Source organism: Mercenaria mercenaria, chromosome 7 (genome assembly GCF_021730395.1).
Source record: "Mercenaria mercenaria strain notata chromosome 7, MADL_Memer_1, whole genome shotgun sequence".
NCBI classification, from domain to species: domain Eukaryota; kingdom Metazoa; phylum Mollusca; class Bivalvia; order Venerida; family Veneridae; genus Mercenaria; species Mercenaria mercenaria.
The window spans coordinates 70,983,066-71,009,804 of NC_069367.1; the positions used below are offsets into that span (position 1 = coordinate 70,983,066).

At 35.0% G+C, this 26,739-nt stretch overlaps 3 protein-coding genes across 3 annotated transcripts; all 3 read right to left on the reverse strand.

Moving 5' to 3' along the window:
• On the reverse strand, positions 1–2,237 carry LOC123555323 (D(2) dopamine receptor A-like). Its single transcript, XM_045345977.2, has 2 exons — positions 1,763–2,237; positions 1–1,497 (listed from the first exon to the last, which is right to left on the reverse strand). The coding sequence occupies exon 2, from the start codon at positions 1,490–1,492 to the stop codon at positions 191–193; it is 1,302 nt and encodes a 433-aa protein (XP_045201912.2). The 5' UTR covers positions 1,493–1,497; positions 1,763–2,237; the 3' UTR covers positions 1–190.
• Positions 2,238–3,426: 1,189 nt separating this feature from the next.
• LOC128558338 (fibropellin-1-like) lies at positions 3,427–7,869 on the reverse strand. The gene is made up of 4 exons (XM_053547265.1): positions 5,295–7,869; positions 4,871–5,061; positions 4,194–4,588; positions 3,427–3,657 (listed from the first exon to the last, which is right to left on the reverse strand). Exons 1-4 carry the CDS (start codon positions 7,867–7,869, stop codon positions 3,456–3,458), a joined length of 3,363 nt encoding a protein of 1,120 aa, XP_053403240.1. The 3' UTR covers positions 3,427–3,455.
• Positions 7,870–7,932: 63 nt separating this feature from the next.
• LOC123555321 (fibropellin-1-like) lies at positions 7,933–17,520 on the reverse strand. Its single transcript, XM_045345976.2, has 4 exons — positions 16,713–17,520; positions 14,672–14,835; positions 9,833–9,939; positions 7,933–8,954 (listed from the first exon to the last, which is right to left on the reverse strand). The coding sequence occupies exons 1-4, from the start codon at positions 16,749–16,751 to the stop codon at positions 7,933–7,935; spliced, it is 1,332 nt and encodes a 443-aa protein (XP_045201911.2). The 5' UTR covers positions 16,752–17,520.
• Between the last annotated feature and the right edge of the window lie 9,219 nt (positions 17,521–26,739).

A 26,739-nucleotide genomic window follows, 5' to 3' on the forward strand; every position in this document is an offset into this window, starting at 1 on the left:
TATTCCAAGCGGGGTGCTGTATATGTGGCTGCGTTCCTTTGAATGTGTCTTTTTCGTATGGTCGATGTGTTCATGAATTAGCACGAGATAGTTTGAACTGGTAAAAAGATATGTACAATTTTTACAACGAAGATACCATTTGGTAGCTAACGAACAAAACGCGATCACGCATTATTGTGGAAACATCCAATTAACAGCTGAATATTCTTTTAATATATCTTCTAAACTTTGGATTGAAAATGCAGTATATTATTGGATTAAAGACACTGTTTACGTACACTAGCCGTAAAACGAATTGAACCCCGGCACTAAGCTCAAATTCGTCGCTGTTGTCGGCTGTATTCCGCAAGGCGATTCTTACAGCAAAATAAGGCGAGAAACAAAGAACATAAACTAGCGAGACAGCCAGCATCATGATCGTTAAACTGCGTTCTGGTGATACTCTTAACTTGGAGAACTTTTTACAATGTTTCTTTTGGGTGTTATTTTCAATCTGCCACGGAAGTTTACTGAAGTAAACAGCACCGTCATTTATCTTGCCATTGTTAGTCTTCATATCAACTGCAGGATATTTAGTCTGTTCAACGTCTCGGCAGTGTGGGTAGTTGTGTAAAGACACCTCTGTGGCATTACGAGTCATACCGGGTATATCCAAAGTACTCTGAAATATGCCGGATATGTCTAATGTACTCGAGTCAGTGCTCCCAAAGATATTGTATTCTGCACCCACTGGAAGCTGCAACGCTTTCATTTTCACCAAATTATAATTCTGAGATTTCTCATTACAGGGTATCTTTTTCAACTTCTGTTTTCTTTTTTGTCTTAGTTTAATGAGCGTGAAAATTACGTTCGAGTAGGTAAATAATAAGGTAAGAAAAACTACTAAAGTCAACACCGTGTCTATACCATAGAAAACCGAGACAGTCAATCTATATTTTTCGTCTTTGCGTACCGTACAAAAACGTCCAACAGCAGTTTCATTATTGTCTGTATTGCTTACATTCAGTTGGATATTATCAAACGTAAAGAAATTCTTCACTGAAAATAAAAATGTGAATATAGCTATCACATACATGGCACGTTTAACTATAACAATTGTTATCTGTTTACCTAATGGATTGCATATTTTCTGGTATCTGTCGATAGAAATTATCCATATAATCATACAAGAGATAGCTATAGTCCAACGCGCGAAAAAATGAGACAATTTGCACAGGAAACTCTGGAAATACGTCAGATTTACTGACATTTCCAAAATGCTTGGAATTATCAACACACACACCATGAGGTCCACTACTGCAAGGTATATGATCAACGCCACCGTGGAAGTAAGTTTTGACCTCTTTATGTAGAAGATAATCGCCAGCGTGTTGCCAATTATTCCAACGACACCTAATATCACCATATTAATAATAACCGGTAGAAGATGCAAGAAAATTTCGTTCTGTTTTTGTAGAAGCAATGGCACACTATCCTCCGCCGCATTGTCCATCTACACTGAAATATATTTACGCATTGAAAAAGACAGTTTTTTTTTTTCATTCATAAAGATGCAGAATCTCGGTTTAACATAGTGTCATTAAAGGATGAATCGATAATGATATTTTTAAATGTTATCAAATTAAATACATAAACAAAATCAACAGTTAACTGAAAATAAAATGGAAGTGCCTTAAATGGTACCTTTTATATATCTACAATAAGCAGAGAAAAATATGTGTATGCTTTCGCGTAAATTATTAATATATTAAATCCAGCTTACCATTTATTATTGGTTCTGAAACAGCCAACGCTAGCATAAACAATTGAGCTAAAACTGAAAATATCGTTTCTTTCACAATTGCTGTTTCTTCCTTCCTTTCCTTTTATCCACGTAGTGATTCATATGTTGTGACTTATCCAAAAACGATGCAAGTACACAAAATGTTTCATTTTTATTTGAAAATAGCTGTATCCATGAATGATTAAAGGTATTGTTTAAAATTAATAAAATATTATTCACACAAAGTTATTGATAGTTAGCTTGACCAGGAAATAAAATAGTAAGATAAAATCAGTCATAGCGTTGCAGTTTCTATTAGAATGGCCACAGAGTAATTATTTATTTGTGACACATAAAAGATGTTTACTTCAACAGAGAGAATGTTGCATAAAGACGGGACAACGCGGAAATTTATTGCAGGACTCCTTATATAAATGAGCCGCGCCATGAAAAATCCAACATAGTGCATTTGCGACCAGCATGGATCTAGACCAGCCTGCACTTCCGCGTAGTCTGGTCAGGATCCATGCTGTTCGCTAACAGTTTCTCTAATTGCAATAGGCTTTGAAAACGAACAGCATGGATCCTGACCAGATTATGACCTGGATCCACGCTGGTCGCAAATGCACTATGTTGGATTTCCTATGGCACGGCTCAAATAGTCTGTCAGCAAATTTTACTGAATCATAGCTTGACGGTCCATAGTCAAAACCATTATTCGAGGTCAGAAGCCATTTATTACATGACATCAGAAATTAACCAGTAAAAATGTGTTGAATACAGACCGACGATTATACGTTTATAGCGTTCCATTTTGCTGAGGTATACGTAGTCGAAATTAGAAGAAAAATATGAAAGATTTTTTCTGATATCATGTAATAAAATATTTATTAAATGACTTGCCTGTCAATAGTCAAAATATGCCCTCGTCCTTGTGACATAGGGCAACAGTTCTGTCTATTGACTGGCTGGCCATTTAATAAGTATATATTAAATTTTGTGAGTTGGTAGTAAACATCATCATGATCATTGGTCGACTGAGCAGATTTATACAAAAACACAAATGAATGTAAGAACAAAAACACAGGTGCACACATACACGAAGAAGGAACGCACCTTCCTTTTGAGTTGACAAAAAACGTTTTATTTTCTAAATTATACAACTGGAAACGTTCATTTCTGTATTTGTGTGATCCAATGTGTTGCAATATTTTGATGACAAATCTATAAATATACTGGAAAATGTACTTTAGGTAGCTGATTTTGTGAAATTTTCTGATTTCGCAGACTGAGATAATCTATTGCTAAGAATTCCATATGTGAAATCAACACGGTCATGTTGATGTTCTAAGTACCAAGTCTTTTTTCAATAACGTCTCATTTTCAAAATATCATTTAATATAAATAATGGATTTATGAGATATTAGTAACTTCCTGATAATAAATATACATTATTCTTAATTCATCCTAACATTTTGTACATATAGCAGTTCTTACTCGAACAACTTGCCTTAGCCCAATTAGCAAATTGCAAAATTCCTCGGACGCCAAATAGCCTCATACGTATCTGACTATCCTAAAACATTCACTTTTTTTTTTGTGTAGATTGTATATCAAGAATCTGTAGAGGAGAACAGTCAAGACGAAGAAAGTATTCGAATTCATCACTTAAAATTACAGTTGAAACCACCGACTATTTCCCAATTAAGGCTTGATTTCCCGACGAAGTACAAGACTGCGCACATCCGGGCGAATAGTCTTTGGTATCACAGAAAGTAGCATTACAGTAAATATTGAGCCCTTCTCGATTGGTGGAATACTCAAAATCTTGGAACACAAATCTCGTTTCGTGCGTAGACTGCGAAATGATATGTGTATTGCTATCAACCTCGCACCTGTAATATATAAGGTAAGCCTAGCCAGAAAGTGAACTTAAATGGCAAACTGAAAGAATTTAAGATACAATAAAGTTATAGAACAAATAATCATATTCCTGATTACTGATCAATGAGAAGTCCTTCTCTAATTATTCATCTTTATCTCATGTGCACAAAAATTGATAATACGCTAGTGTAATAAAGCTTTGACGTCGACTTTGTTAAGAGTAGGAGACGTTGGTCGAATTTACTTGGTCAATAATAGGTGAAGAAAGAAATGACCGGAAAAACTTACATGTGATAAAAAGAATATTGCATTTATGTCTTTCCATATTGAATTTATTGAATTCGTTGAATAAAATTGAAAAAAAAAACAACAACAAATGCTCTGCTCTTATGAAAAGTCACTCCTGTAATATCCTCTATTAATTTGTTAATAGTTAAGAAAATTTTAATTAAATTCTTATTTAAAACAACTAAAATGAAAATAATCTTTTATATATTGCAACAAATGTCAATATATATATATATATATATTAATTTCTACAACATACCCATCTTTAATGATGTAATATGTCATATTTCTTTCAGCAGCATCATACGGTTTTGTGTAGCACGTGTGCAGCCGCATTTTGGTAGTCCAGTCTGTTGCCATGGTGAAAACCTTCACATATATGTCATCCCCGATGTTAACATGTAGAGGATTACCAGGCAGCTGGTTCATGAAATTTACGTCTTTGAAAAATGCCATTTTTATGCCATATTGACCAGAAATCTCGATATGTTGTGCGTTGACGTCATGGTGCACGTGTGATGACGTTGCCTGATTACGACTGACGTCACACTGGATAGTGAACGTCCATTCGTGCCGTCGGATGATAAACGGATTGTTAGGATCGTATATCGCATAATACAAGTCATTTACATACACAAGTGTATTTCCAGATATCTGTTAAAATTCAAAATTGAACATTTGAAAGATTAAATATCAAAACTGTCTGTACTACACCAGTAAAATTAATATAACTTGAATACATGTTCGTACACTGAAATAGATCTACTAGATTATAATATTTCTGTTTCTGGACTTATCGACCTTCTCATTTAATTTTGTAAAATCACGTAAAAATTTGAAGAAAATAAAAGAATGGAAGCGATGATATAACTTTGTGTGGACTATGATCATGCTTATGTAAAAATAAATTCCCCACAACACTAGTAGTTTACTGACCTGTTTGCTGGTTAGGCACTCTCCAAAACCCTGCTGAAATAACAACAAGTTTCCGACCTCCTTACCACGGCACGAATTGTCACCAAAGTGTATATTTCTCACTAAAATTGATGGGTAAGACTGCTTTAGTGATGTAATATTGATGGATATATTCCAGCCAGAAGTTGAACACCTAGCATCAATAGCGTCCCCTTGATGTTACAAAATATGAAAAATAAAGTAATATATATGTAGTTATGTGTATATTGAATAGATAAAACTAATGTTAGATACCACTATATGCTGATACAAATTTTCATTTATTATCGGGTAGTTGCGTTGTTCTATGCTCTCAAAAACTCAAAGAGAGCTCAGTCATATGTTTAACTTAAAATGTCCAAACAGTTATAAAAAGGAATGTTTTATGACAAATAAACGTGCTTACTTGTATTACTTGAATTGTTCAAGTCAAATTCACAATGTCTGCCTCCAAATCCATTGAAACACTGGCAGGAAAAGGTTTCAGTATCTTCAATGCATGTACCATTATTCATACATGCATTTTCAAAGCAGTTGTTAATATGTGTGATACAGTTTCTGCCTGTATATCCAGGAGCACAACGACACGCGTAGTTTGATGTTTCTTCAATGCAGGTACCGTTGTTGCAGCACGTATCTTTGAAACAGTAATCTATGTCGATTTCACAGTGACGTCCTGTATATCCAGTAAGGCAATTGCATGTATAGTTTGCTGGTTCATCTACGCAGGTACCGTTGTTGTGACATGTATCGTTGGAGCAGTAATTTATGTCGATTTCACAGTGTCGCCCCGTATATCCAGTAAGACAATTGCATATATAGTTTGCTGGTTCATCTACGCAGGTACCGTTGTTGTGACATGTATCGTTGGAGCAGTAATTTATGTCGATTTCACAGTGTCGCCCCGTATATCCAGTAAGACAATTGCATATATAGTTTGCTGGTTCATCTACGCAGGTACCGTTGTTGTGACATGTATTGTTGCAGCAGTAATTTATGTCGATTTCACAGTGTCGCCCCGTATATCCAGTAAAACAATTGCATATATAGTTTGCTGGTTCATCTACGCAGGTACCGTTGTTGTGACATGTATCTTTGGAGCAGTAATTTATGTCGATTTCACAGTTTCGCCCCGTATATCCAGTATGACAATTGCATATATAGTTTGCCGGTTCATCTACGCAGGTACCGTTGTTGTGACATGTATCGTTGGAGCAGTAATTTATGTCGATTTCACAGTTTCGCCCCGCATATCCAGTAAGACAATTGCATATATAGTTTGCTGGTTCATCTATGCAGGTACCGTTGTTGTGACATGTATTGTTGGAGCAGTAATCTATGTCGATTTCACAGTGTCGCCCCGTATATCCAGTAAGACAATTGCATATATAGTTTGCTGGTTCATCTATGCAGGTACCGTTGTTGTGACATGTATCTTTGGAGCAGTAATTTATGTCGATTTCACAGTGTCGCCCCGTATATCCAGTAAGACAATTGCATATATAGTTTGCTGGTTCATCTACGCAGGTACCGTTGTTGTGACATGTATCTTTGGAGCAGTAATTTATGTCGATTTCACAGTTTCGCCCCGTATATCCAGTAAGACAATTGCATATATAGTTTGCTGGTTCATCTACGCAGGTACCGTTGTTGTGACATGTATTGTTGGAGCAGTAATCTATGTCGATTTCACAGTGTCGTCCCGTATATCCAGTAAGACAACTGCATATATAGTTTGTTGGTTCCTCTACACAGGTACCGTTGTTGTAACATGTATCGTTGGAGCAGTAATCTATGTCGATTTCACAATGTCGCCCTGTATATCCAGTAAGACAACTGCATGTATAGTTTGTTGGTTCCTCTACACAGGTGCCGTTGTTGTAACATGTATCGTTGGAGCAGTAATCTATGTCGATTTCACAGTTTCGCCCTGTATATCCAGTAAGACAATTGCATATATAGTTTGCTGGTTCCTCTACGCAGGTACCGTTGTTGTGACATGTATCGTTGGAGCAGTAATTTATGTCGATTTCACATTGTCGCCCCGTATATCCAGTAAGACAATTGCATATATAGTTTGCTGGTTCATCTACGCAGGTACCGTTGTTGTGACATGTATCGTTGGAGCAGTAATTTATGTCGATTTCACAGTTTCGCCCCGTATATCCAGTAAGACAATTGCATATATAGTTTGCTGGTTCCTCTACGCAGGTACCGTTGTTGTGACATGTATCGTTGGAGCAGTAATTTATGTCGATTTCACAGTTTCGCCCCGTATATCCAGTAAGACAATTGCATATATAGTTTGCTGGTTCATCTACGCAGGTACCGTTGTTGTGACATGTATTGTTGGAGCAGTAATTTATGTCGATTTCACAGTGTCGTCCCGTATATCCAGTATGACAACTGCATGTATAGTTTGTTGGTTCCTCTACACAGGTACCGTTGTTGTAACATGTATCGTTGGAGCAGTAATCTATGTCGATTTCACAGTTTCGCCCTGTATATCCAGTAAGACAATTGCATATATAGTTTGCTGGTTCCTCTACGCAGGTACCGTTGTTGTGACATGTATCGTTGGAGCAGTAATTTATGTCGATTTCACATTGTCGCCCCGTATATCCAGTAAGACAATTGCATATATAGTTTGCTGGTTCATCTACGCAGGTACCGTTGTTGTAACATGTATCGTTGGAGCAGTAATATATGTCGATTTCACATTGTCGCCCCGTATATCCAGTAAGACAAGTGCATGTATAGTTTGTAAGTTCCTCTACACAGGTGCCATTGTTGTGACATGTATCGTTGGAGCAGTAATTCATGTCAATTTCACAGTGTCGCCCTGTATATCCAGTAAGACAACTGCATGTATAGTTTGCTGGTTCCTCTACACAGGTACCGTTGTTGTGACATGTATCTTTGGAGCAGTAATTTATGTCGATTTCACAGTGTCGCCCTGTATACCCAGTAAGACAATGCATGTATAAGTTTGCTGGTTCCTCTACACAGGTACCGTTGTTGTGACATGTATCTTTGGACAGTAATTATGTCGATTTCACAGTGTCGCCCTGTATACCCAGTAAGACAATTGCATTATAGTTTGCTGGTTCATCTACACAGGAACCGTTGTTGTGACATGTATCTTTGGAGCAGTAATTTATGTCGATTTCACAGTGTCGCCCTGTATACCCAGTTAGACAATTGCATGTATAGTTTGCTGGTTCCTCTACACAGGTACCGTTGTTGTGACATGTATCTTTGGAGCAGTAATTTATGTCGATTTCACAGTGTCGCCCTGTATACCCAGTAAGACAATTGCATGTATAGTTTGCTGGTTCCTCTACACAGGTACCGTTGTTGTGACATGTATCTTTGGAGCAGTAATCTATGTCAATTTCACAGTGTCGTCCTGTATACCCAGTAAGACAATTGCATTTATAGTTTGCTGGTTCCTCTACACAGGTACCGTTGTTGTAGCACGTATCTTTGAAACAGTAATCTATGTCCACTTCACAGTGTCGCCCCGTATATCCAGTAAGACAATTGCATGTATAATTTGCTGGTTCCTCTACACAGGTACCGTTGTTGTGACATGTATCGTTTGAACAGAAATCTATGTCGATTTCACAATATCGCCCTTGGTATCCAGCTAGACATATACAAGTATAGTTCTCTCCGTCTTGTTTACAGGTACCGTTATTTTGACAGGCTTTATAATGACAGTTGTTCATGTCCTTGTCGCAGTCATATCCATGAAATCCGTCATTACATATGCAAATGTACCGATTGGTTTCATTTAAACATCTACCATTCTTACATGGATTATCAAAACAAAAATTTTCTTCATCACAATTGAATCCAGTGTATCTTGATTTGCATTCAATACTCTCTCTACTTTCCAGAAAGTTGTAGTAATTTCCAAATGGTAGACTATACTTGTTAGCTACGTTACACATACTTCCCGCTAAATTGTCTGGACAAACGCACACGTTGTGTTCACATTTACTTTTTCCGCGGCAATGGAAGAGTATTTCACTAAAGCCAACGGAACTGTTAAATCTTCCAACTGAAGAAAAAGAAGTAATTTACAACTTCACATAGTAATTTCAGATCTACCAGCGCAACTAGTATGTTTCTAATAATCTGCTGATATACAGCAATTTACTGCCCCAAGTAGTAAGTTCAGATATCAGCTTATCTAGTATGTTTCTAGTAGTCTGACTGAATACTAGTTGCTGAAAGTCATTTACTACCTTAGCTAGTAAGTTAGGTGCCAGATCAACTAGTATGTTTCAAGTAACCGGATTGAATACTAGGTACTCAGCTTTATATTTCTTTCAGTGTAAAACTACCTTAACTAGCAGGAATATATGCTATGACCTAACACATTATCTACACATAATCCGTCAATAATGTCTTTTGGACTAGAAATGTTATCATGTTCATGGCATATTCTTCAAAATTCGTAGAAATGAATATTTGCTTAAACAAAATGTCAACTGAAAATCTGATCATTATATTAGGATACCACGTGGTCAAAATGTTCTTAAAGGCGGAAAAAACTAAGGTCACATAAGTTATAGAATGTCGTCATGAATTGGTAACACGGTTTTCTAATGTGACGTTTCAACAGAATGTCGTTAACGAAATATATGCTCCTTCTACAGATGTATCTTTTCGGATGTATTCATCACTGTTACTAAAATGGCAATTACAAAATCGTGATTCATTCCTGAACTGTTAATGGCAGTATGAATATGGATTGAAACATGATTTAGAACTTAAATTATCGATGGAATAACTGGTTGTTGTGACGGCGATCAGAGCCATTTGCGCAGTTTCAACGTTCCCAAAATATTATTTCATACTTTTAAATGGCAATTACAAAATCGTGATTCGTGTCTGAACTGTTTAACTATATTCTCAAGAATGAATAATGTATACCTGCACATTTTGCAATGTTACAGTCAGTGACATCAGGCTGGCATGCTTGGTTACACGTTTCTCCATAATAACCATTGGAACACCAAACCATTACTTCGATTTCGACACTGAAATCGCAAACATTTTGTATTGTCAGGAGATGGAATACAACAGCTAACTTGTTACTTTTACACCAGTGAACTAATTATCTCTTTTATGCAGACAGATGAAAAACAAGACCCAATTTAGATATGGTCACCCCCCTCCAAAACAAATGTTTTTTGTAAAAGGCGGCAAAGAAGAGGAAATATTTTGAAATGATGAATTGTATGCATATTAGTTACAGGAGAAAAAAGATGTTATCAAGAACTACAATGTTCAATATGTATAACACTCTCAAAGTTAAAAAAACTTCCTTCAAAGGTTTCAAGTAAATTAAATAAACTGAGATAATTCGTGAAGTATAACAAGTAGAGTTACCAATATCATCTGCTATTGTGAAAAGTGTTAGTAAAATCAGTTCATTAGTTTGAAGTTATGCAACGGACAAAGTTTTATGAGTAAGTTAAAGGGAGATAATTCAAAACGTAAGCAAGATAAAGGTATGCTTCTTGTACAATGCACGTTTCCACAATGTCCACCATCTTTGTAAGCAGTTTCATAAAATCCATTCAGCATTTAAAGAATTATGCCTCTGACAAGTGTATTAAACAAAGACAGATAATCAAAAGTCAAATTATGGTTCTTTTCTTCTTCTTCTTCTTCTACTATAGTAATGGCAAACGTTCAGTAATGACACATTATGGCCATGCGTGGGTGGTTAGAGAAAGTAAAAGATTGTCAGGTTTCCTAGGCTACTCAATCCACCTAGTGTTTCCTAACATTTGTGATAAAAAAAAGGTGCAACAACCTAACACTTTAACCCTTAATTCCCTTAACTGCGAATTATATATACACATAAACTGTTGTGCAGAAAGGAAGACGTTAGTAGGGTTAAAATCAGGATAAAAGTAAAAAGATATGTACTGGAATTACAATGTAGTCATCAATGTAGCCAGTGCTGATTTGAATCCGGAGACTATTTCAACACTGACTACATGAGATGGTAATGTTGTTCCACTGAACAACTGTTCTTGGGAAAAATGAATTTTTATAATACCTGTGTATTGAATCTAAATCCTTGATGTAAGTGTCCCATGCTGAAGTATTCAACATTGTTTACAACATTAAATAAAAAGACCTTTTTGAAATTAAAAATTATGTTCGTCTTATAAATAGTCTTCTGAATTTAGAAATATTTACATTGAGAACCAACTTGATGTCTTTTATCTAAATAGGTACTTGTGACCCGGGGTTTGCAAGTTAATGTATTTATAGTTACAGAGACTGCAGTAGTGCTTGTACTTGCGAATGTTTTCTAGGTTATCTATATCCTTCTGATGGTAAGGATCCCATGCACTAGAACAGTATTCCAAAGTTGGTCTTACAACAGTATTATAAAAAGAACCTGTCTTGGTATAAATTTAAGAAGAATGTATGTTTCGTCTTAAGAAACCTAAGCTCTGACTAGCTTTATTAGAAACTTTATTTACATGAGGAGACCAAGATAGATTTGATGATACTTCCACTCCTAAATAGGTAGCTTGACTGACAACAGACAGAGGCCGATTGTGCAAGGTGTAGACTGTATTTATAGGTTTTCTGGACCTAGAGACATGCAGTATGTGGCATTTGTTTACATTGAATGACAACTTCCATTTCTGCTCCCATAATGATAAACTGTCAAGGTCCCCTTGCAGCTGAGCTGAATCATTCTGGGAGGTTAATGTTCTATAAACTACACAGTCATCCGCAAAAAGGCGTACGCTGGAAGACACAGACGCAGGTAGGTCATTTATATAAAGCAGAAATAAGGAGAGAGTTTGTAAAAAAGCTTATAGCTTCCTACTCAGTCCTCTATGTTTGTAGATTTGTAAAACTGTAACAATTGTAACTATATCAATAAATACTGTTTACACCAAACAGGAGAGGTCCTAAAACTGACCCTTGAGGGACACCTGATATAACAGAAGCCGAGCTGGATTTTACCCCATCGACCACAACTTTTTGAGTTTATCCAATAATGAGTAGAGCCCCTGATGCCACAAGGGGCTAGTTTTAAGAGCAGTCTGCCATGATGGACTACATCAAAGGCTTTGGAGAAATCCATGATTGCAACATCAACCTGGCTTCATTGTACTGACTGAGCTAAATCATGAATAAGAACCCACTAGTTGGGTTTCGCAAGACCGCCTGGCTCGAAAACCATGCTGATTGTTTACCAGGCTATCAAATTTATTTAAATGATCTAAAATATTACTATCTACTATATGCTCTAAGATCTTACAAGCTATACAGGTTAAAGACACTGACCTATAATCTGAAGCTTGAAATTTCTCACCTTTTTAAAGAACAGGCGTTACATAGGTCTCGGACCAATCTGCGGGTACAGAACCAGTATCGAGGGATTTATTGAATAAGGCAGTGAAAATTGGTGCTATCTCATTTGCATATTCCTTTAAAAGCCTAGGTTTAATCTGATCAGGACCTACAGCTTTGTATGGATTAACGTTTTCCAGAATTTTCCTAACACCATTTTCTGTTACTTTTATTTCAGACATGCTGGCAAAAGGGCTAGGATTGGTAGATTATGATCTGGATCATTTGTGAAAACAGAAGAAAGATTTCTGTTTAAAATTTCAGACTTAACCTTGGCTTGATGTTTATGCAGACGTTTCTAGTTTTTGCTGTTATGTGACGGTTTGCTGATTGGTGTGCTAGAGTGTAATGGCACAGAATGGTTTGCCCCATATGGTGACTGAATAGATGAATTGTCTGTATTGATCGAGGAGAATGACTGATCTAGTTCTAGTGGTTTTCAATAGTCGAAAAATGTACATTATAGTACTCATACCCTGGCATTCGGCGTGAAACCAAGTATTACAGTCCTCACAAAATATGTCCCGGTCTGGATGCCATTTCACTTCTAGATTACAAGTGCCACAAAGGTCAGACCTATCTGGTCCGGGATTTGACTTAGTATCAAAAGCCATTAAAATAAGTATGAAACAAAGGTAAGTGAATGTGAAACGGTTCTTGCCAAAGTGTGTTTGTTTTTTCTTATGGCGAATGATTAGACCTGAACGCAGTCCAAAATACAAAGACAATTTACTAGAAGCAAAAGGCTGACCAACAATATTACAGAAACGGTTTAATAAGGCTGCTGCTTTATGAGACTGTAATTAGTACTCAAAACATTTCGACCACAGATTACGGCTTGGTCTAATGACTCCAGTATCTTGTTTGTGTGGCATAGTTCCTGCATTAGAACCCAATGCAAGCTCAGCACTCATAATATGAAGGGTTGCGAGCATAAGCTATTTTTCTTGTACATGCACTTCCCCTCAATTAATTTGTTCCTTATTTGTAAGCAGTTTAATATAAACTAACCGATAAGGAATTTTGAGTGTAGATCTAGTATGCTCTGTTTATTATTTTTATTATGAATTGATTCTGTGTGGTGTAAGTAATTTATAAACAACACCCAAAGGCAACAAAGGGAGGCAGTTAGGGAGATATTTTTCAGGAAAAAAAGAAAACCCGGCACAGTGATTTAGACAGTGTAATATTTTTCTGATAATCTTAAGTATTTCACAAATTTGCAGTGAAACAAATATTTATTCGTGTTGAGGGAGATAAATGGATATTTGGCTTGTTTTGAGGCATATAATTACAGTTAATTTAAGCATACTTTTGAACGTACATGTATATAAATGAACAGGGTTATGGTATGACAATAATAATAATAATCATAAATTAATAATAATACTAATAATTCACCACACACCATTTCTTCATTGCTGCCTGTCGACTAAAGATACACATAAAAGAAGCATCAAGATAACTTATTTCGATTCAGTGTAAGTGTACATGCCATTCTGAACGGACGGTTAATATAACATATTGAAATGTATCAAATTAAAGAGCAAGGGTATCCCCGAGTCTGTAAATTTTGTCTCCTACATATGTGTTGGTGAGGGGTGGGGGTAGGGGTTGGTGGGGGGGGGGGGGGGAGAGAAAAACATGTTGATTTAACGTCCGTCTCTCAGTTAGTCTGTCACAAACTTTGTCTGCGCAAATCCTCCGAGAGCACCAGGTGGATTAACACCAAATTTCACAAAACAGATCATTGCCAAGCTTAGTTGTGTATCATTGGCATGACGTTTCAGACACTTCTATTTTCGGGCTGATTTTACCAAACCTTACAGGAGTATTCAGTGCCAAGACTCATTGTGCATATTGTCGGCATGTTCTCGTTCAGTCAATAACACCAAACTTCACAAAAGTGATTATTGCTGAGCTATGTTGATCATATCGTCGGCATGTTCCGGGTGGTTCAGTGATTTTCAGGGGACCCTTAATTTCTTGTATTTTACTGTGTTATGCCTATTATTGACATCATGTTCCGATTGAATGACTTTCAGCGGAGTTATGACCCTTGATATCTCAAATTTTCGCTTCTCCTATACCACAGATTGGAATTCCACCAAGCTTCACAGGAGTGATCAGTGCCAAGCCTAGTTGTGTATATGATTGGAATGTTATGGTTTAGTGATTGTCACTGGAGTTATGGGCCTTAATTTGTTGCATTTTACAATGTCTGCGTGTTAAGTGGTGTGAGACATACGTTTTTCATGTTACAGATCGGCATTTTCATATTATAACAACAGAAATGCTACAGATAAGGTGGGTACTCTTTGTAAGCGTGCTTATCAAAGAAGCACTATTACTTTTCCAAGCCTCACCTACAAAATCACTTACCTCAAATTAGTGACATTGTTTGTAACAGTTATAGGCTTTGGTCGGGCAAGACGATAACTAGAACTCACTACATCCACAGTCTCTAAACTAATGTGCAAATACCAAATAGGATTTGACGTCTTGTTGTTATGATAGATGTCTAGCTGGATAGGCGTATGTTTATCCTGAAAAAGAAAAAAAGTAATTTATTCCTCACATACCGCATTTGACGATTATATCAAAAGACATCCGCATATACATTTTTTTATTATGCGGAAAACAGAACAATGCTTTTTATTATCTGTTTACGCTTTGGCAAGGGCCTCCTAGGCCAAGTGGTTAAGGTCACTGACTTCGAATCATTTGCCCCTCGATTTGGGTTCGAGCCTCGCTCGGAGCGTTGAATTCTTCATGTGAGGAAATCACCCAGCTGGCTTACGGAAGGTCGGTGGTTCTATCTAGGTGCCCGCTCGTGATGAAATAATGCACCGAGGGGCACCTGGGGACTTCCTCCACAATAAAAAGCTGGAAAGTCGACATATGACCTATAATTGTATCTTTGTGACATTAAACACAACAGAAACGTATTGACAAATGTCATTTTTAACAAAATTAAAAGTATATATAATATGCATTAAAATGCGCATACTAACTTCGTGTTATATACGGCAGGAAAGTAAATGTCCAAAATACAATAAACTCGCTTAAGCACTTGACATGCAACTTGCAAAATATTATGTCAATATAAAATGAATTGTCTTAAACAGTTTAAACTAAATGGACTTCATGACATTTTATCTTACTTTCGGACCCTAGCCTTGAATGAACATGACTATCGGTTTGATTATGCACATCATGTCATGGCTGGCAGAAAGCAATAGAAAAATTCGAAAAGTAATCATGGGATTAAGCAGACAGTGAGTGGACACAAAATAATGTCCAAACATTAAACTTTGATATCAACACATGAGCATGACCTTTAGCAGACTTGCCTAAAGTTACATATGACCATTGTCTCATTGCGTAAATAACTGCAATGTATCCATAGGTCCTTCGAGGGTGAAAACAGATATGAAGCGGTTGCAAATTAATGCATATTTGACCTTTCATCTAAAGTTGCAACCATGATTATGGAATGACACTGCTGAAAATTGCGTTATACAAGAACACATACTAAGAAATACAAACATTTCTTTAATTATGTCCCTCCTTGGATAAGTGGGGATATATTGCTTTGCACGGTCGCGCCGTCATTAGGTCAGTTTGTCGGTTCGTCCGTCTGTCGGTAGATTGAAAGTTTCTGTTTCCGTCTGATAACTTGAGAACCATTTGACCTGGAGCATTTAACCTTGGAAGCATGATTGGAATTATAAACTAGATGGCCCGAATTATTTTCGGTTGGTCAATAGGTCCAAGGTCAAGGTCACAGGGTACTGAACCTTGCAAACAGATTCCGCTCGAACATTTCTTAAAACTTGTAGTGAAGTAGATGACCCAATTATTTGGGGTCAGTATGTCAAAGATAAAGGCCACAGAGCCCTGAACCTTGAAGACCGTTTCAGGTTTCCATTCAATAACCCGAGACCGGGTATCTTCAAACTTTAAATTATAGCATGAGTAGCTGATCCCTATTGTTTGTTGGTTTTTTAGTGGGGGAGGTGGGGTGTGTGTGTGGGGGGGGGGAGAGGGAAAGTAGTAAGTCAAGTCATAATGATAATGGGAATAAAAATCGGACAAGCCATCACGGGGGCATACGTGTTGTTGTTGATTTTTTTTTTGATACAAAATGCTAACTATTTGACCTCATCTTGCCTCTAGAACGGCTCTTATAATGAAAAAATTGAAAACCCTTCAAGGGTTCAAATGACATAGAATGGACATATGTTTGTGCCGACGGACCGAATTACTGATGAGAAAATCAAATACAACATGTTCAAAGTATGTCCTATCTTTGACCAGATAATGATGTAATAATATATATCAGTCTAGAGTCGTCGCTGGTAATAAGCTATAATATTAAGTATAAAACTGGATAATATTTTTTATGGTTAAAAAAAACTACCCATTCTCTATCACTATGCCATAACAAACTATCGTTCATTTTCTCCGTAGTATTCAGTGGGTTCACAAGGTTTCCAAAGCAGTCTGTCAAATTTTTAGCCGGATATTGCCTGGTTAGCAGGTGTGTTAGTCTGAAATATAAAACAATGAGTTAATTAAATATATGATAATATAGAACACATGTTCTCGTCGTCATTAATGCTATGCGTATCTACTTCCCTAATGAGTAAAGTAAGATGAATTAAACACCATACCATGGGCTTCTTTGACCGAGTGGTAAAGGTCACTGGCTTCGAATTAATTGTCTCTCCCCGCTGTGGGATCGAAACCTGGCTTTAGTTGTAGAATCATTTCACATGAGGAAGCCGTCCATCTAGCTTGCGGAAAGCCAATGGTTCTACCAAGGTGCTCTTCCGTGCCAGAAATGATGCTCACACTTGGGGTCTTCCTCAACAAGAAAAGCTTAAAGATCGCCATATGATCTGTAATTGTGTCTATCTGATTTTAAACTCGACAATAACAAAAACGCACATCAAGTAGACAGGCAAACATTATTTATGATAAAAAAGTCATAGCATTTACTTTCAAAAGTCAATTCGGAAACCTGCCGACTTCATTGGAATATGGGCAATACAGGAATAATGTTTTTACGTCACGTCAACCACTACAACACTTGAAAACAACTACACACACCTAAATGATGTGATAATGTTTTAACAGGTACGAATAACATAAAATGTTGGAAAATAAAGCAAAGTCCCAAGTCCTTTGATAAGAGGATATTTTATGCTAGGTATATTAATGTTGTCCGAAATAATTAGCAACGTGTAGATACAACAGTAAAACAAACTACGATGAAAATAAAGCGCCGTTGACATTGAAAATGGTAATACAAGCTCTTGGCAGTGCATGCCAGAAAGTACTGTGATACAAGAGACAAATAAAATAAACATGGACGACAAAGTGATAAACCCTGCCGTTCAAACGAATGGTCAGTGACACAGATGCACAGGCAGGTGGAGTGGAATGATTAATTTAGAATTTTTACGAAAGGCGTCCTTTGTAGTAATATATTCTAACCCATGGTACGAAATATGAAACGACGGTGTACAGCCATCCGATGGACATTTTGTGTCGTTGTATTTTCCTGTCCGCTGATCGAACTGGAAATAAGTGTTGTTTGGGTTCTTGAATCGTTTTAGTCGAAGAAATAATTGATATCTACTCTGAAAAAGAATTTTTCGTCCCTTGATATAGACTTAAGTTCAAAACTATGGTTCAAAAGATACATACTTTCTAATATAATGAAATTATTTTTATTGAAAATGGATGTCTACATATTCTTCATGTATTTGAATGTTTCGGCATTGATATAATTCAAAGATATCCAAGCTTTTTAAAAATGAAATCTTAGAATATTTGGGTAGTCTTATTTCGTTATCAAAGGACATATCTATTGTAACTATGTCGTATTTTACCCGATTACGAAAGTTACTCATGTCATCCCGTTGAACAGGGTCAATGAAATACTGGCGTTCTTCGTACGGCGATAGGAACATCAGTGCTTGCATGACCTTGAAGTCTGACATTTGGGTGTAACGGCTGGCCAATGATATATTAGAATGTTGATGCACATTACAATGACTTTTAAACACAACCCGAAGTAATGGACTGTAATTAAATAATATCAATATTAATGTTGCTAAAATTCGTACCTCTAGATCTATAACCAAAGTTTTGCTTGTAACAATTTAACTTGTAAGCGTCATTTGCAAGAACTAAAATACAATGAAACTATAAATTGTCTATTTTATTCATTTGCCTATAAAGATTTGTTGCTCTTATATCATTTTTTCCCAAAATAAACTCTTTTAAGACAAAAAGCATGTTCAATCATGAATAAGAATGAACAGGCAATAAAATATAGTATTCAGACGTCATCGTCAGAAAAAATAATCTATAATGAAAAAAAAACAACAACAACATCGAAACACATAAAGCAGAATATGAAGTCACGATGCTGTCATTCAAGAACATACCTTTGATACCGAACATCTAATATATGCAGGTCTATGCTAATAGCTATTGTAGAACACACTTTGTCAGCTACAAATTTTGCAAGTAGTGCTTCCAAAATCTCTCGAGTATATTTATATGGTTTGCTGGTGATGAAATTAATTTTCGAAGTCTCTGTGAATAAAAGACGTCAGGTGAATTAACACATGCCGGATGTATTACTCTCGATTCTCCAAGCATATCTGAAAACACCAAAATTCAAAAGCTATGCGTCACCAAGTTTTCATCAACACTGATCGTTTCTGGTCTGAGGAATGGCTATTTCCAAGTCTTTATTCTATTAGTCCGAAAAGGTTTTTAAACTTCTGCAACTTAACTTTTCCTTTAAACCACGTCAAAGTGTTTAAAACAACACTGCGACGTGCAATGGGAAGGAAATGCAAGCATCAAGGCATGTAAATATGGAATCTATACAGAATGTTCGTTCTCCCGTTTTCAAGGTCACAATCTTGGCTGGTTGAATTTGTTAAATATATCCTAACTGCAACAGTAACTCGGTCACCAGTTTTGTCGAGATTGTAAAGAGTCCATATTTAACATTCTAAGTAAAATTCGGCAGAAATATAATATTGCTTTTTGCGATCCAACTACATTATGTTATAACTGATCACAAACGTAATGCTAGATTTTTGTTATGAAAGACAGTCTATACACTTCGAAAGATACATTTTTTGTAAGAGTGGGAGCGCGTTTGTCATTTGTATCACAAGTTTGATTTCTGTGAAAACTGGTCAGTTTATTATGTCATGCGGGCTCTACGGGTATATCATTAATATTACTTGATCTTAATATACACAGAAAAACGCAAAACGACGGACATATAAGTTTAATGTTTTAAATTAACGGTAAAATGTTTAATACATTGAGGGAGTTAAACAAACCTTTATCTTTGCAATCAAACTCTGGGACAAATGCACTTCCTGTATAATGTACGGCTTCATTATCATCTGTTGTTATATGTTTAATACAATCTTGTCGAGGATCATACCAACCAGATTCACAAAATGCAATCCACTTTAAAGTAATCCTGGAATGTATCAGTTAGGTCTAGATCTATGTATAGCGTTCATGTTTCGCAAAATCATAATTGATTTCCCTTTGTCTAAACAGAATGTTTCGTTTTGGTGTGCTCATATTAAACACGGACGCAACTTGTATTTGGGCAATGGAGGATTGGTGTAACTAAAGGACAATACAAGTTGTCTACAACTATTTTTAAATGTGCAAATATAGGGTCTGGCTAAATATTTTACCACTCGTAATAACAATATCTTACATCTTACAAGCTTTTGAAATACCTCACCTGCCCCCCCCCCCCCCCCACCCCCAAACCCTTCCCGCGAAAACTGATTCATACAATCCTGTAAGCTACAAGTCGGGCTTGTCTAAAAATTATGAAGTGCCTTATGAGACAAAAGTCATTTAAATGTTGTTTGAAGCATGTGGAAAGGAGTGAAGCCATCGTTATAAACTTGGGAAAATCCAATGAAAGCCCATTACATTTTGTAGAGAATTTCAATGTTTGACAACTATAAACACTTCCTTCTTTTGACAACTATAAACAATGGTTTGATCAATCTGAAATGTCATTTACATATTTGATTGTGTTCAAACAATAAACAATGGACTCAATTTATTACTTGTTCAAAACGTGAGTACTTTGTATGGTTTCAAACAACGGACTTGTTAAAAATATAGCTTAAATTAATGCATAAAACTAGATCATCACTGGTCTGTCACGGAGAGACATTTTCGCATGTTAAGCCTGATTGAAATTAAAGATGAAATAAATTAGAACTTACTTTGTTATATTATGAATCTCTGAGGGCATTACACGGCGTAAGTAGAAACTTCCAGTCGGTGGACGAGTATATACTTTGGTAAAGCTGTCGATTTCAACGCGCATGCTTCTTCCTGTCCGTATGTCTGTGCGTATTTCAGTTACGTCTATAATTATTTTCTGGTCCTGAAATATCGTTTAAATGTATTAAATATATTCAGATCACAGACAGAAATAAGTCTAAGGGTCTTTATCAAGTGTTATGCACTTTGTTCAGATTACATCAAAATTAATAAAATATATCTACTAGAACAATATTTATCTGTATACTATAAAATAAAGAGAGATAATTTTTGACACAAGTATGATATTACAATTACTAGTACTGTAAGTGAACAATAAAATTTTAGCCAAAATGTCATTATCTGTGCTAGTGTAAGTACTTTGTAAACAGTATGAAATGTTTATATGATCCTGAATTTTCACAAATTAACGTATTTTCTTCGAATTCGAAAAGACATAGTCGTTTAGATGACAGACATATAATCATGCAAACCCTACTTTCCGGTTCAGTAATTACGACCTGTGTTAAAGTTTGAGGGAGGTCATATTGAAACTTATAAAATGTTTATACAATTATTGAATTCTAGTGTTTTCGACTTGGGAATTGTTTAGATTTAAAATTCAACTTTTCACAAATTGTGAAAACAATTATAGTTTTTTATTATTATTATTACTATTACTATAATTATTATTATTGTATTCAATAATTGCGGTTTATTAGTATCAGATCAGTTATTGAATCAATTGTAACGTTATTGATATGAAGGCTATGTTATTCCATTACACAAAAAAAAGGAACCATTAATAATGTAGATAACTATAAAGGGATCACTTTGTTAGGCTGTGTCGGTAAATTATTTACACGTATAATTAATAAAAGAATTGTATAATGTATATATTGAAGCGCAAGCTGGATTTAGAGCTAATATGAGTACTGTTGATAATATTTTTGTGTTACCTGGTTTGATATCACAAATGTTAAACCAGGGGAAACAACTCTACTGTTTGTTCGTCGATTTTAGTAAAGCTTTTGATTACGTAGTTAGAGATAATTTGTGGTATAAACTTGTCAAACTAGGTTTACGTGGTAAAATTCTAGACATCATACAATCTATATAAAATTCTGTTAAATCAAGGTTGAAATACTTGAACAAAGTTAGTGAAGAATTTACATGTACACTAGGTGTTCGTCAAGGGGAATGCTTATCTCCTTTTCTATTTTCAATGTATATTAATGACCTTGAGGATACGTTCATAAGTAGCGGCTTAGGTGGAATAGATGTACAAATGTTTAAGATATTTTTGTTACTTTATGCAGACGATATTGTTTCTGCTAATGAATTACAAGACAGTTTGAATTTATTAAATGCTTATCGTAATACATGGAAACTTAAAGTAAATACATCAAAAACAAAGATTATGATTTTTAAGAGAGGCGGTAGGGTATCCGAACACCTTGCTTTTTATTATAGTAATAGTGAGATAGAAATTGTCAATGAATTTACATATCTTGGAATAGTATTATCTACTGGAGGGGCATTTAATGCAGCTACAAGCACTTAAGCGGGCCAGGCACAGAAAGCCATTTCTCAATTGAACTAATATCTGTATAAGTTTACTTATATAACTGCTAAGTACAAATTAGATCTATTTGGCAAATTCTTGTCACCAATTTTAAATTATTGTAGTGAAGTTATTGGTTTTGGTGATTGTCAAAGTATTGAAAGAATACATTTACAGTTTTGCAAAAAGTTGTTAGGAGTAAAGAAAAACAACACAAAATGATTTTATATATGGAGAGTTAGGAAGAATGACCTATCAAACATTGCAATCGTATAATATATTTAAGTATTGGATAAAGTTGTTACATAATAATGATAGAAAATATGTTTATAAAGTTTATCAACTGTTGAAAAGTGATTTTGAAACTGCACCCAATAAAGTAAATTGGTGTTCTTCTGTTAAAGTGTTACTATGTTCACTAGGTTTCTATGACGTATGGTTGCAACAAAATGTTGGTGATGTAAATTTTTTTCTAATTGTTCTAAAACAAAGACTTAAAGATAATTTTATTCAAAATTGGCATAGTCGATTAGAAGATTCATCAAGGGCACTTTTTATAGAACGATATGTATATTAAGAGTTTCTTCACATAGATTAAAAATTGAATCTGGTCGATGGACAAGGCCAGTACGTACTCCTATAAACGATAGAAAATGTTCATCATGTAATGTTTTAGAAGATGAGTTTCATTTTATTCTTGAATGTTCATTGTATAGAGATATAAGAAAGAAGTGCATACATAAAAAGTATTGGAGACATCCTAGTATGATTAAATTGGTACAATTATTTGAATGTAAAACTGTAAGACAGATTAGAAATCTTGGAAAATATACATACTATGCTTCTGCTTTAAGAAATGAAATAGTTTATGGTACAAATAACATTTAATTATCTAGATGTGTATATTTAGTGAAGGATTTCCCATTTCTTTATAATTCTACATTATCATCAGGTCACTTATACAAAGCTTGATATAGTGTTTTCTAGTTGTAGAATGTGAATGGTTATTTAAAAATATATTTAACACCGGAGACCGTGATCAATCTTACAATTCGTTTCGGTAAGGTTGATATCCATCGGTTGGAGATCGTTCAAATCAACTTGATTTTGTTTTGGTATTCCATTTTGTCCATCAATCTTACTTTTCATTTCGGTAAGATTATGGTAGTAATATAATTTAGATATATTCATGAAATGTGGTTTGGCAAATATTCTGCGTTAGAAAAGTAATGAAGTACATGTATGTGTCAAACTATCATCATTGAGTTGTAAATAATTATGTATTTGAAATTCATTAAATATTGATAGATCTAGCTGATCAATTTGGGATAAATTTAGATTTCAAACTCAAATATAATACGGCCAGTGTTTTATACATTTCTCTATATGATGTCATTTTTTTTTTTTCGTATACAGTAAGTAAGTAAGTAAGTAAGTAAGTAATTTATTTATTATAGTGACTTGTGTTATACTATATAAACATAAAGTACATTCAAATATACAGAAAAAAACACCCAGCCCCATGGGCTTATAAGTCAATGTTAAATACAACAATTATCTAATACCAATACAACACGAACTTAATTGAATTAACAGGATACTATATCTGAACAATTTCAATAATGGACAAGTTAAATAATTAAATAAAAATATGTAAGCTTTCTACTAGCTACTATTTACTATGGCAACTAAATATCTATAAGAAGGCAATAAAGATAATTTAAGGATGATTCTAATCCTTTTTGATAAAATAATTAAAGCATAGTAAACTTTTGGATTGAACCCTGTTTCTAACTTCTGATAGTACATAGATTTATTTTTTTTTTTTTGTATTTTTTCAAAATGTGTATCATACTAAGAGATCCATACATGATATAAGGAATTCGAATATTAGATATGATGATCCTTATTCTAAACTATATTCTGCTATTTGTTATTATGAAGTTAATTAGTCTGAATTTTAAGAAAATGTTTGATCGCAAACAATTTACAGAACAATCAGTGGTATAAATGTCAGTAAATGTGGCAGCAGCAAATATATAAAGTCTATATATTATACTTCCATCTAATTTTGAAAAACAAAAGATAAAGAAAAGATGATGTATACAATATTATATCATATTGTATAAGTGTATGAGCAATATAAAATATGAATTATCTGATCTCAATATGTATATCTACAGAGTTGTGAAATTCAAAGAATTGTGTAATTACAAAAATATTATATATACATAGACCTTCTTCTATACAAGTAGGCTTTTACAATGTATTCTGCAGTTTTCCTAATTGTCTCGGTTAATAAATAACGCAGTTTCTCCTCTTTGCTTTTCTGCGTGTAAAACTTGTCTGTTATCTGATTTTATGCTAGCTTGTGAAGATCAACGAATTTTCTGTTTATTACGTGCATAAATCTTCATATAAATCCAATATTTTATGACGAAATTCGGATTTATTTAAGCTACCGTGTTACATATGATACATCCGCTAAATTACCATGGACACTTAGGCACATTAATATCGAATATTGGTGATTAGGATCATTAAATCAACACGACGCCATTTTGTTTTTAAAAACAAAAGGCGACAAACAAAAACTGCATTTAAATATTTTGTGTAAAAATACACAGTCCGCGGCTAACAGAGACATTGACAAATGCCGGTAGTTAAGTAGAAGCATAATTAAATCTTTTCGGGTCAATCCATCAGTTCGTTGAATAACCGGAAGCGTCTTTTGTTTACCAAAACACACGCTGAAGGTCAGATTAAAAAAAACAACACGAAAAATCTAAACAGCTGTGGAATATGCGTATGTCCTTGGAAAATCAAGCTGCAGAATTAAATATCATCATGGATTCAATAGAAATAGCTAGGAAATATTGATCTAGGAGCTGTATAGCGTAACAAAATGGATGGAAGTTGGAACAAAACTGGCTGGGCTCTAGCGTCGGACTTCAATATTTTACGAATTTGACATTTCATATAGTCCGACGTTTTATCGAAAGTATGAATTTCCCGGTAGAGCTTTCCGCAAAAGTTCTTGCGGAAGGTTTTACAAGTTCACGGTAGAAGTGACTTGAAAGCGATAGCTAAATACCAACAACGGACAAAGAAACCTAATTTACACATCCATTGAACATACTGTCTTACTGAAGATATTGAAGATCAGTCAGCACTTTGAAAATGAAATTTACATCCATTCACTTTCAAAACACAACACAAACTGTCAAATCTTCTTTATTATAAAGATTAATTTTAGACGAAAAAATATTATCACGGTCGGATTTGAAAAAAAATGCGGCCCGTTACTAATATTGTCTATGTAGTATGCATATGTTTATAATCGATGGGTGTAATCAGCATTTATTGGTTGTAATTTTATTAAAAGTTACTTAAATTAGTTGTAAAGTCTTATCAAAGCAGTTTAAAAGGCTAGTCGGCATGCGTTCGGCGGTACCCATGCGTTAAATAATGGCCGCAGATTTTTTACAAGTGTCGTAGGCTAAACGTATTTGTTTTCATCTAAGCATGTATAATTGATTCTATATATTTATTCGGTGTTGTATTGTTCGTATATTTCAATAAATTACGCTAGAAGTTTCTGTGAAATGCGTCGGGGAAGTGATTGGTGGTGCAGTTTTAGTTACGGTAAACCAATGTTTCACGTGTTTGAGAGTTTTCCTACATTACACTTCAGTAAAATAAAGTCGTAATCTGTGCTATGCAAATGGCTGACATTCGATTAAACTTGACACAGGGACATGTTGAACGTCCAAATATTAAAAGGCTCCCTGTGCAAGTTTAATGTTATTGAACTAGCTGGGCTCGGAGTGGGAAAGTAAATGCTGGCATATTACGTAAGGTTGAGTTGATGTCTTGTGATAATTAACTAAGACAACAACCAACTAAATGTGCTGTCGCCAGTAAAATCTACCACACGATAGTGAACCAATGGAAAAAAGTAGAGGAAACACACATATATCTGTAGCTACATGAAATTATGGCAAGGCCTAGCAACCAAGCTGACAAAGGTAACATTATTTCTTTTGCAATTTTAATTATATAGCTAGCCTGTTCTATATAGGATTGTCTAGCAGTTCATGACTCATGTATGACTTCAGTATTAGTAAAATCCAGTAATTTAAAGGCAGCAAAGGGAGGTAATTAACGAATATATATTTCAAGGGAGATAATTTATCTGGAAAAAAAGAAGTTCGGCACTGTGAGTGATATCGATTTATATCTCACTGCTATTTTCCAGTATTTCACCAATAAGCATAAAATAAAAAAATATTATATATACATAGACCTTCTTCTATACAAGTAGGCTTTTACAATGTATTTTGCAGTTTTCCTAATTGTCTCGGTTAATAAATAACGCAGTTTCTCCTCTTTGCTTTTCTGCGTGTAAAAATTGTCTGTTGTCTGATTACCAAACACTTCCAGTCTTATATGATTATAGCTTGTGCATTCAATAAGAAAGTGTATTTCATTTTCAATTTGATTACTATTACAAAGAGTACAAAGTCTTTCCTCAATTTGTTCACCA

Coding starts and splice junctions, on each gene's coding strand:
- LOC123555321 (XM_045345976.2), bottom strand. CDS start 16,751: ATGAACGATAGTTTGTTATGGCATAGTGATAGAGAATGG. Junction 9,940..14,671: donor AACAATGTCACTAATTTGAG/GTAAGTGATTTT, acceptor TTGCGATTTCAG/TGTCGAAATCGAAGTAATGG. Junction 8,955..9,832: donor TAACATTGCAAAATGTGCAG/GTATACATTATT, acceptor CTTTTTCTTCAG/TTGGAAGATTTAACAGTTCC.
- LOC123555323 (XM_045345977.2), bottom strand. CDS start 1,492: ATGGACAATGCGGCGGAGGATAGTGTGCCATTGCTTCTACAAAAACAG.
- LOC128558338 (XM_053547265.1), bottom strand. CDS start 7,869: ATGCATTGTCTTACTGGGTATACAGGGCGACACTGTGAAATCGACATA. Junction 5,062..5,294: donor GAACAATTCAAGTAATACAA/GTAAGCACGTTT, acceptor TGTAACATCAAG/GGGACGCTATTGATGCTAGG. Junction 4,589..4,870: donor AGTGCCTAACCAGCAAACAG/GTCAGTAAACTA, acceptor GAATTTTAACAG/ATATCTGGAAATACACTTGT.